At 42.9% G+C, this 12,021-nt stretch overlaps 1 protein-coding gene and 1 pseudogene across 1 annotated transcript in view; one reads left to right on the forward strand and one right to left on the reverse strand.

The window, feature by feature from the left end:
• The window catches only part of PATJ (PATJ crumbs cell polarity complex component), a 408,655-nt gene that overhangs the window by 70,085 nt on the left and 326,549 nt on the right, over positions 1–12,021 (forward strand). Inside the window, 3 exon segments of the mRNA XM_053575260.1 lie at positions 1,009–1,150; positions 5,698–5,841; positions 11,346–11,425. Of these exon segments, the coding sequence (XP_053431235.1) occupies positions 1,009–1,150; positions 5,698–5,841; positions 11,346–11,425 (366 nt within the window).
• On the reverse strand, positions 10,385–10,997 carry LOC128574572 (60S ribosomal protein L15-like; annotated as a pseudogene).

Consider the following 12,021-nt stretch of genomic DNA (forward strand, 5'->3'; position numbering starts at 1 on the left):
GTAGATAGAAATATGTTGCTTTACATAAAACACACTTTGGGTGGCATGATTTGAATCTTGGTCCCTTGGGTCCATCTAAGGAGCACAATTTCATGACTCTTGGCATTGACGTTAATGGGCTCAGGAAGTGCCTGGCCATGGTGCAGAGTCTGTGGGCCAGCGCTAGTGGTGGGTGCCTTGGAGAAAATAGGCATTAAGGTGCTTATGGCTGGAGAAGGTTGAGAGGGGTCCTGATCCAGAAATGTGTAATTGAGCTTGATTTAGATTAAGAACAACTTTTCTTGCACAGACTTCAATTAGAAGACCTATTGGAGGGAGATCAGTATGTTTCTTTGGAAAATAATGTAGAGTGATGTCGTGGAAGAATGAAGACTCAAATGCTGTCTACAGTTTTGATGATAACAGCTTTTATTAACAGGTCTTGAGAGCTGTGTGCAAAAATGGACCATCTTTTGGGTGGCACCTATGGCTCAAAGCAGTAGGGCACCGGCCCCGTATGATGGAGGGTGGGTTCAAACCCAGCCCCAGCCAAAAATTGCAAAAAAAAAAAAAAAAAAAGGACCATCTTTTACAGCATTTTGAATTTTTTTTTTTGTAGAGACAGAGTCTCACTTTATGGCCCTTGGTAGAGTGCCGTGGCCTCACACAGCTCACAGCAACCTCCAACTCCTGGGCTTAAGTGATTCTCTTGCCTCAGCCTCCCAAGTAGCTGGGACTACAGGCGCCCACCACAAAGCATTTTGAATTTTGATAACAGCAGATGAAAACCCTTTACCTGCGCGTTAAAATGTGTGACTCAAGAGCACAAGTTTGCATGTGCTTTTTAGTGTGGAAGGAAGCTTGTCAGTAGGTCTCAGTGCTAATTTTGCATCCTTATTTAAAAATATGTTCCAAAGTCTAATATAAATCATTTTTGGAATAAAATGTATTACCTCATTTTACTTAGCTTGCAAGAATTAAAAATAGTAGCTAATCTGAAGCCTTTAATGTTTTCTCTTACTGTTTTAGGTTGATGGTGTAAATATTCAGGGTATGGCCAACCAGGATGTTGTTGAAGTTTTACGGAATGCGGGGCAGGTGGTGCACCTGACCCTGGTTCGCAGGAAGACATCGTCATCTGCTTCTCCACTCGAGCAGCCTTCAGACAGAGGTAATCGATGTCTCCACCCCTTTCCCCACACGTAGTCTGTGTTTAGACGAATGAATTGCCCACCTTGTTTAACGCACGGGCAGAGAAATGACAAGTGCATGGGGGAAGTGTTGCCTCTGTGTATTATAACTTGCCAGTCCAACTGTTAGACTGGGTACTAGGATCACAGGGCTCTAAATGAACATGGACATCATTTCTCCAAACACCTTCTAAATTTTGCTCCTTGTATTTGAATAATAAAGCTTTGGTACCTTTTGTTGCAGGGCCCTCATTTGTCTAATGCTTTGAGATTTTGTAGACTTCCAAGTTTCACATTATTTTTAACACTATATTTTATTCTAATCTATCTCTTGATTTTTTTTTTGAAGTACTCCGAGAGAAAATAAAACATGGATTTCTGTCAAAACATTTTTATTTGTAAAATAATATTTGCATTATTTTGGTTATAAGAGTAGTAAATCTTCATTATAGATCAAATATATAATAGTGTGCATGTCAATTTTTGTTTGGAGATAGGGTGTCTCTTTGTTCCCCAGGCTAGAGTACAGTGGTGTTATCATAGCTCACTGCAACCTCAGACTCCTGTGCCCAGGAGATCCTCCTGCCTCAGTCTCCCAAGTAGCTGGGACTCGAGGTGTATGCTACATACCCAACTAATTTTTCTTTCTTTCTTTTTTTTTTTTTTTGAGACAGAGTCTCACGTTGTTGCCCTCAGTAGAGTGCCATGGTGTCACAACTCACAGCAACCTTAAGATTCTTGGGCTTAAACAATTCTCCTGCCTCTACCTAAGCAGCTGGGACTACAGGCACCTGCCAAAATGCCTGGCTATTTTTTTGTTGTTGTTGTCATTGTTGTTTAGCAGGCCCAGGCTGGGTTCAATCCCATCAGCCCCGGTGCACGTGCCTGGCACCCTAAACACTGCCCTAGGGGTGTCGAGCCATGGTTGGCTAATTTTTAAATTTTTTGTAGTGACGAAGTCTTGTTATTGTTGTTCAGGCTGGTCTTGAACTTTTGGCTACAACAAATCCTTCTGCCTCCCGAAGTATTAGCACTATAGGGTGTGAGCCACTATACCCAGTTATCAATTTTTGAATTATCAACTTATACAAGTATAGGTCAAGGCCAGGCGCGGTGGCTCACACCTGTGATCCTAGCACTCTGGGAGCCTAAGGCAGGTGGACTGCTTGAGCTCAGAAGTTCGAGATCAGCCTGAGCTAGAGAGAGACCTCATCTCTACTGAAAATAGAAAAATGAGCAGGCATTGTGATGGGCACATTTTTCTGAAGGTACAAGAAGTCTGGAAGCCTTTGCTTTCAACTGATACTGATTCGTATTTCAATTGGATCTTTTTATGTTTTATGTGATAGTGGAAATTTTACTGCTGAAAGATAGATACCCTGTTAACTGCACTAAATGTATAAAATTTAAAATTGCCTAAATAGCACAAATTGTATATAAATACCTTATTGACCTTAAAATATTTATGTAAATATAATGGTTTTTAATAGCTCTGATGGAGACTTTGCTTCAATTACTATTCCGAAGAATACAGGCATGCCCAGTATCTACAAATGAGCATTTCTTTCTTTCTTTTTTTTATTTTTGAGATGGCGTCTCACTTTGTCGCCCTGGGTAGAGTGCCGTGGTGTCACAGCTCACAGCAATCTTAAACTCTTGGGCTTAAGCAATTCTGTTGCCTCAGCCTCCCAGGTAACTGGCACTATCAGTGCCCACCACAGCGCCTGACTATTTTCTTTTTATTATTATTAAATCATAGCTGTGTACACTAATGCAATCATGGGGTACAATGTGCTGGTTATATATACAATTTGAGCTGTTTTCACCAAACTGGTTAATATAGCCTTCACGGCATTTTCTTAATTATTGTGTTAAGACATTTATATTCTACACACACACACACACACACACACATATATATATATATATATGTTTTTTGTTTTTTTTTTTTTGGTTTGCAGTTGTCATTGTTATTTAGCTGGCCCAGGCCGGGTTCAGCTTTGGTGTATGTGGCTGGTGCCCTATACATTGAACTATGGGCGCCAAGCCCTTTTTTTTTTTTTTTTTGAGACAGAGTTTCACCCTGTCGCCCTCAGGGAAGTGCAGTGGTGTCACAGCTCACAGCAACCTCCAACTCTTGGGCTTAAGCGATTCTCTTGCCTCAGCCTCCCAAGTAGCTGGGAATACAGGCGCCCGCCACAACGCCCGGCTATTTTTTGTTACAGTTTTCATTATAGTTTGGCAGGCCAGGGCCAGGTTCGAACCCACCAGCCCTGGTATATGTGGCTGGCGCCCAAGCTGCTGAGCCGAGTTCAACTGAGCATTTCTTTACTGGACAAGCCTAGCTTTGTTTTTGTATTTGTTTCTTGCAGTTTTTGGCAGGGGCTGGGTTTGAACCTGCCACCTCCGGCATATGGGGCTGGCACCCTACTCCTTTGAGCCATAGGACAAGCCCTGGACAAGCCTTCTTTTAAATTTATATTGGGATAAGTTCTACTGGAAATCTGTACCCCTTCCTTCACAGTTTTGGTGTCCCTAGGAGCTTCACTACACCACTTTGTAACCCCTGCTTTACATGTAGGACCTTAACATGGGGACTGGCGTGTCCTAGCTCCCATAGTGCTCATCTTTGAATGCCTTGCGCTTTGTCGACATTTTGAGGTCTGCTTTAGTGGGAACAAATGGTACAGCTTCTAGCTCTTGCACAGCGCAGCCTTGAACTCCTGCTGTTTACACTTTGTGCGTGCTCATCTGCGTAGCTGCTGTGTGCTCTTTATGGCAGACAGTTACTCTGTACTATAAATTCTACTGGTGTGTAATTGTCTTCCCCAGCTATTCTGGTAGCTTTCTGTTTTGTTTTGTTTTTTTCATTTTGATAAACATATAATACATGACATAAAATCTACCCTCCTGACAAACTTTCAAGTGTACCCTCTAGCGTAGTTTACGTTGTTGTACAGAAGATTTCTAGAGCAGCTCCTCATTTCCACCCCCACGCCCTTGGCAACCATCCACTTTATTTGCTGTTTCTATGAGCTACTGGGATGCTCAGGTACGTGAGTGGAGTCCTGTGTTCCTTGTTTCCTGTCCTTGAGTCATTTCGCTTCATCTCCTGTCCTCCTGGTTCATTTACACCACAGCATATTACAGGATTACCTTCTTTTGAAGGCTGAATAGTATTTCATTGCTTGTATGTACCAAATTTTCTCGATGTGCTTATTGTAATGTATAGTTAGGTCCTTTCCACCTCTTGGTTCTTGTGACTAATGCTGTACTGAATGGTTGGCATTTCTTATTCTTACACTAGGCTGTGCATGTATGGATACCAGTGGAGCGATATTCTAGAAAAATGCTATTGTGGCTTAAAGTATCCCATGTTAATATCCGAGGAACTTTTCTTTTTCTTGAGAGACAGAACCTCAAGCTGTTGCCCTGGGTAGAGTGCTGTGGCATCATAGCTGACAGCAACCTCCAACTCCTGGGCTCAAGAGATTCTCCTGCCTCCGCCTCCCAAGTAGCTGGGACTATAGGCGCCCGCCACAATGCCCGGCTATTTTTTGGTTGCAGCTGTCATTGTTGTTGGCCAGGCCCGGGCTGGATTTGAACCTGCCAGCTCAAATCCAGCTGAGCCACAGGCGCTGAGCCATATCAGAGGAACTTTTAACTGGCTATATATTTCAACTTTGTATTGTAACAAAAAGATTTCAACGTATATACAAAATGAAAAATAATATAATGAATTCCCCAAACTGCCATTTAAGTCCAGCAGTTAACATTTTGCTGTGTTTATTTTCTCTAATGAATCTTTTTTTTCCCGGAACCATTTTAGAATGATTGGTAGACACATAACACTTACAAATAAAAATAAGGACATTCTCTTATATAATCATGATACCATTAACACATTAAAGAATTCTTCTTTTTTTTTCAGTGGTGCCCGTAGCTCAGTTGGCAAGGCACCGGCCACATACAGCAAGGGTGGCAGGTTTGAACCCGGCCCGGGCCTGCTAAACAACAATGACAACTGCAACCAAAAATTAGCTGGGTGTTGTGGTGGGCGCCTGTAGTCCCAGCTACTTGGGAGGCTGAGGCAAGAGAATCGCTTAAGTCCAGGAGTTAGAGGTTGCTGTGAGCTGTGATGCTGTAGCACTCTTCCCAGGGTGACATCTTTTGAGGCTCTGTCTCAAAAAAAGAAAGAAAATAATTCTTTAATTCTTTTTTTTTGAAGATATAAGTTTGCCTCTGTCAAGGCTGTATCAAGAAGTAGCCATCCCTGGTTTGTCCTCAACTCTACCGTGGTTTTTTTCTTCTCAGTACCTAGTTCCTTATTCTTTTCAATACTGTCAACAAGTTAATTTTTTCAAGGAGTTGATTTTTTTGTTACACTTGGCACTTACAGAATGCCTGTGCGTTACCTCAGATGCTTGTAATGAGGCTGTGAACAGGAGTGAAATAAGCTCAAATATGGGCCTCAACCACTAGAGATTCAAATCAGCAATTTATTTTATTTATTTATTTTCTTTTCAAGGAATTGTAGAACCACCAAAAACATCGTCTGTCTTCCTAACTGGAGCAGTGGAAACAGAAAGTAATTTGGATGGTGAAGATGAGGAAGTTGAAGAAAGAATGGATAATCTAAAAAACGATGGTGTACAAGCCTTAGACAAATTGGGTAGGCACCAAGCATCACTTTGGAGTAACTCTTTATCGTGAACATAATGTGAGGAATCCTTGAGGCATTTTAAAGATATAAAATCAAGTATTCTGGGCCAGGCGCAGTGGCTCACACCTGTTGTGGGGAAGATGAGTTAATTGGGTTTCTGGCCTGAAGGCCACACGGTGCCTGTTACTCTGAGTGCTTGATTCAGAGGCACTGTTGTTCTGGTTGCTGAATGAGGAGCCTCTGAGGTGTTCTACAGGTGAGGACTTCGTTGTTGTTGGGGTTTTTTTTTGTTTTTTTTTTTTTTTTGAGACAGAGTCCCACTTTGTCACCCTAGGTAGAGTGCCGTGGCATCACAGCTCGTGGCAACCTCAAATTCTTGGGCTTAGGTGATCCTCCTGCCTCAGCCTCCCAAGAAGCTGGGACTACAGGTGCCCGCCACAATGCCCTGCTGGTTTTTGTATTTTTCATGGAGAGACGGAGTCTTGCTCTTGCTCAGGCTGGTCTCAAACTCCTGAGATAAGCAGTCCTCCTGCCTTGGCCTCCCGGTGTGCTGGGATTGCAGGTGTGAGCCACGGTGCCTGGCAGGTATGGGCCTCTTATTCAGGACTTCTCAAGGTGGACTTTCTGTGTGTGTGTGGGGGGGCAGCTTCCTGTGCCACTCTCCCCCCACCCCCAGCTGGAGGAAGGCGGATGTCCCCATGCCTGCCCACTGCTGCCACAAGTTGAATAAAGGGCATGTCACAGCTGCCTTCAGCTCCTTGGTTCTCTTATCTAATCAAATCCCATGCAAATTTCCTCTATTCAACCTCTGCCCCTACACCTGACTGAGCCTGGAGGGTTGCTTGTGCTCCAGAGTTCAAGACCAGCCGGAGTAAGAGTGAGAGCCTGTCTCTACTAAAATAGGAAAACCAGCCGGGCATAGTAGGAGGTGCCTGTAGTCCCAGCTTCTAGGGAGGTCAGGCAGGAGGATCAGTTGAACCTAGAAGTTTGAGGTTGCTGTGAGCTAGGCTGAGGCCACTGTGCTCCTGTTTGGACAGAGTAAGACTTTGTCTGACAAAGATATTTGAGTATTCTTATTATCAACATCTTAACACTTACGACAGTTGGAGACCATATTCTTTTTTAATCTTCGTTTCATTAATTTTAAATGAATGTTTTTTAGTATGCAATGACTTGTTTTTAGCATTTTTAATTTAGCTTGTATATTGTCATTGATACAGCCAAAGGTATGGATTATGGTTATGTGTATACATGTAGCACCGTTTCTTTTTTTACCATAGAAATTAACTGTGCAGGCTCAGTGCCCGTAACACAGTGGTTATGGCGCCAGCCACACAGACCAAGGGAGCCCGGTTCGAACCTGGGCCAGGCCTGCTAAACAACAGTGACAACTGCAACAAAAATAGCCGGACATTGTGGTGGGCGCCTGCAGCCCCACCTGGGAGGCTGAGGCAAGAGAATCGCTTAAGCCCAAGAGTTGGAGGTTGCTGTGAGCTGTGATGCTACGGCACTCTACCGAAGGTGACATAGTGAGACTCTTTCTCAAAAAAAAAAAAAAAAGAAAAGAAAAGAAATTATGTGTATATGTTTTTTATATGTTGCATTAAATCATCAGGCTGCTATACATTTCTTCTTCAGTTTTCATTTGAATTAATTTATGATGTTGTTCTTTTACTTTGAACTTTGATATCTCAGTGGTTATAGTAGACTCTATTCTGCAAGCCTATTGAGTCTTACCCACTCCCCGGCACAGAAGTGCTAAGGAAGTCTTGCCTGCTAGATGAAATTCCCTGGAGGGCTTAACACTGTCCATGTTCCAGAGAAGTTTGGGGTTTTAGCTTTGTCTTGTCTTAGCCTGGAGGAAAGAGTTAAGGCCTTATTTGAGTTAAAATATTTCCTATGATTTGGAAGTTTACCTTGTTCTTTGCACTCTTCTTTGCTATCAGGTGAAATCCAAATACATTTTGAAGTTAAAAATACTGTAGTTTTCAAAAAATAGCCAGGTGTTGAGGCGGGCCTCTGTAGTCCCAGCTACTCAGGAAGCTGAGGCAAGAGAATCGCCTAAGCCCTGGAGTTGGAGGTTGCTGTGAGCCGAGATGCCACAGCACTCTACCAAGGGTGATAAAGTGAGACTCCATCTCTACAAAAAAAAAAAAAAAAATACTGTAGTTTTAGGCCAGGCATGGTGGCTCATGCCTGTGGCCTCCTCTGGGAGGCCCCGGCAGGCGGATCGCCTGAGTTCAGGAGTTCCAGACCAGCCTGAGCAAGAGTAAGACCCCATCTTACTGTGTGGTAGGGGGCACCTGTAGTCCCAGCTACTCGGGATGCTGAGGCAGGGGATCATTTGAGCCCAATCATTTGAGGTTGCTGTGAGCTGTGATGCTACGGCACTCTAGAGTGAGACTCTGTTTAAGGAAAAAAATATACTATAATTTTAGAATTCTTTTTTTTTTTTTTTTTTTTGAGGTGGGGTCTTACTATATTGCCCAGGCTGGTCTTGAACTGTTCGCCTGGAGCAATTCTTCTGCCATGGCCTCCTAAAGTGCTGGGATTACGGATGTGCCCAGGCTAGAAATACTTTATCTGCGCTTTTTGGATCAACTTCACTGCATTGTTTTCTTCATTGCCTATGTATAATTTCAGTTTGAGATTAAAAGCAGAGTCTTCCAACTGCTATGAAGTTCACTCTCTGTTTGCCTTTGGAATAATTGTTTCAGATGATTGTGTTATTTGTATTTCTGGTTATTTTTTGTAGCCTGAAATTTACTGAGGTGCTGAAAGTAAAATTAATTTTTTTCCTCTAGAATTTAGGCCTTTATGTGGTGTGTTAAGAACTCATGACTGTCTATGTTTTCAATCGTACAACTGACAAGTAAAACGTAGTCACATAGATTGTTGGTGAAATGTTAACATTGGTTTATACATGTGTGTAAACTGTCACCTGAGTACCATGATTTTAAGCTTTGAATTCAACTAACGCATTGAAAATTTTGTTCAGATTCGTTATCAGATGAGAAATTGCTACCTGGGAGAAAGTTAACTGGCAGGACATTAGAACTCTTTTTTTTTTTTTTTTTTTTTGTAGAGACAGAGTCTCACTTTATGGCCCTCAGTAGAGTGCCGTGGCCTCACACAGCTCACAGCAACCTCCAACTCCTAGGCTTAGGCGATTCTCTTGCCTCAGCCTCCCGAGTAGCTGGGACTACAGGCACCCACCACAACGCCCGGCTACTTTTTGGTTGCAGTTTGGCCGGGGCTGGGTTTGAACCTGCCACCCTCCGTATATGGGGCCGGCGCCCTACCGACTGAGCCACAGGCGCCGCCCAGGACGTTAGAACTCTTAATGCATTTTTTAAGGGAATATTAACAGGAACGGACATGAAGGTGCAGAGCCCAAGTGAGTTAATGTTTTCTGTTTTAATAGGACTCCGGTTAATTACCCGCCAAGTGTAACCTAGCAGATCAGTTATTATAGTCATTTCATGGATGTTCTAGTAATTTCAGTTCCTGAGTGTTCATTAGTCCTCATCTCTGATTTCTGAGGTCAGCCTCTCCCGGTTAATGGTTCCTATCATGATTAAGCCTTATATGCTGAAGAGTAAAAGAGCTGATCCTGCAAGTTACATCTGATTCCAGGCAGGTGGTTATATCAGTTGTGAGAAATGTTCTGTGACTTTTTTAATCGTAAGACAAAATTGAGAGGTTTTTTAAGTTAAAAAGAGAGGAAGTTTGTTCATTTTCTGGTCCTACAGCGGAGATAGGTTGTAATCCCAGTTACAGTTCTTTGATCTGTGCTGAGCTTCCAAGTTCATGTAGATGACGGACAGGACGCTGACAGTCTGTCTTACGCTTTGAAACCGTCTAGTCAACAAAGGCAGTTTTCTACCCAAGAAAGGAAGATACGAATATCCTATTAACAGATTAGCAGGAGAGACTCGTGTAAAAACCAAAGTTTCTATTCTGTTAATGCTCATGGAGTTCTTTTTTTTTTTTTTAGAGACAGAGTTTCACTTTGTCTCCCTCAGTAGAGTACTGTGGCATCACATCTCACAGCAACCTCCAACTCCTGGGCTTATGCGATTCTCTTGCCTCAGCCTCCCAAGCAGCTGGGACCAGAGGCGCCCCCCACAACACCCGGCTATTTTTTTGTTGCAGTTTGGCCGGGACTGGGCTTGAACCCGCCACCCTGGGCATGTGGGGCCGGCGCCCTACTCACTGAGCCACAGGCGCCGCCCGCTCATGGGGTTCTTGTTGAATTCAGACACGCCTTTACAGCTGCCCACGTGGGAAGTCTGATTATACGGTGTTGCAATATGCCTTGTCAGGAGGAAAGATAACATGAGAAGTTTTTACTTTTCCATTGGTTGGCAGGAATGGTATTACTTCAAAATGACTAATATTTAAATTAAATTCTCATTGCCCTAACATGTAAACTATAGGATGTGTACACATAAATTGTGTAAAATTCAAATTTCCTTTTTTTTCTTTGACTGTCCTAAATTGTTTATTAGGTTATGAATTTTACAAACATTACTTACATTTGTAAGTGGTATTAGCGGTAACGGTGGAGCTGGAGAGTATTGCGTCTTCTCCAAGCTGCATGGCGGGAACCACCAATAGTGCGGTGGAACTTATGGCCCTTTCCAAGGCCACGGCTCTTCCGGCTTGCAGATGTCAGCCCACACATCTTCCTGTGCTTGTGGACTGGTTTGGTGATCCGCTGGGTGTCAGGGTTTCTTCTGATAGCTTTATGGAATGGATCAATGAGGATAACCTCAAAAAAATTGTACGTTGAATCTTCACCAACCCAGTAAGAATTCAGGACTCTTAGAGCCCCGCAGTGGCGTCCAGCTTGCTCCTCAGCAACAGACTGCAGGCTTCAAGCAAACTTTAGCTGGTTAACACCGTGATGGACAGGCTTGCCATAGGTTGCACCCTTAGGAACTGGGCGTTTGCGGCCACCACAGCGCACACGAATCCTGTATAAGACAACCTTGCTTAGCGTTGTATCCCAGTCTGCGTGCTTTATCCGGTCGGGTGGGGCGGGGAGCCCTGCGGAGCGCAGAGAGCGGGCGGTCCTGCCAGCAGCGGACCCTCAGAAGAAAGCGCATCACATCAGACTGCTTCTTCCTCCACAGCTCCTGGATGTACTTGTGTGCACCCATCTTGGCTCACCTGATGGCTGCCGCCAGACGGAAAGGAACGGGCCTTTCTCCCACACCTCAAATTTCATTTATAATTTACCATTTCCTCTTTTCTTTAAAATATTCCTTAACAACAAAAGCTCCTTCCTAATTTGGTCACAGCTGGTCTTTACATTTTACCTTAGTCTCTTTCTTATAAGTCTCTCTGATTGACTTTACCTTGAAGACCTAAGTTAAGAATACCTTTTGCTTTTTATTCATTTCCCCTTTACTTACGGAAACTGCTGTTATAGAAGAATTTAGTAGTTAAGTGTGTTTGGCTTACAGTAGCTTCAAGTTCTTTTTGTTTGTTTTGTTTTTTAAATCCAGAAAGAGTTCCAGACTCTCCAGAAAAAAATGAACTGAAATCCAGATGGGAAAGCCTTTTGGGTCCTGATTATGAAGTAATGGTATGTTTAAAATCCTGTAATAAAAAACACTCATGTCTCATTTCACGAGAAGCTCCTAACACTGCAAGTTTTTTAAATGGGAGAGTCAAAGAACAGCCCTTCTTTTATTTTTTCCTTCCTGTCTTTTTTCCGTATTGGGTCAATCAATTGACTTTTCTGTTTTTTTTTTTTTTTTGCATTTTTTGGCCGGGGTTGGATTTGAACCACCTCCGGCATATAGGGCCAGTGCCCTACTCCTTTGAGCCACAGGCTCCGCCCCAGTTGATTTTTTTTTTTTTTTAACATTTTAAACTGTAGGAATAATTGAGGACCTGCACACAAGCTTCAGTTACAATTAGCAGACACTCAGTTCATGTGGAAACAATCTAAGCTGACAATAGGCAGAAAAATGTTAGGAGGTGGAGGGCTTGCCTTTAAATTTATAACCTGTATCAGCTGCTTAAAATGGCTAGCATTTTTATGATTGCTTTTATGATCTGTTTGTTTTATTGTACACTGAAAGGGCTGTGGATTATTAGTTCTGTGTTTCAGAGAATCTTACAGTTTTATGTGAAAAATGAAGGAATGATTATCAAATGTATTAAATGTATTAATAA

Source organism: Nycticebus coucang, chromosome 22, assembly GCF_027406575.1.
Source record: "Nycticebus coucang isolate mNycCou1 chromosome 22, mNycCou1.pri, whole genome shotgun sequence".
Classification (NCBI taxonomy): Eukaryota; Metazoa; Chordata; class Mammalia; order Primates; family Lorisidae; genus Nycticebus; species Nycticebus coucang.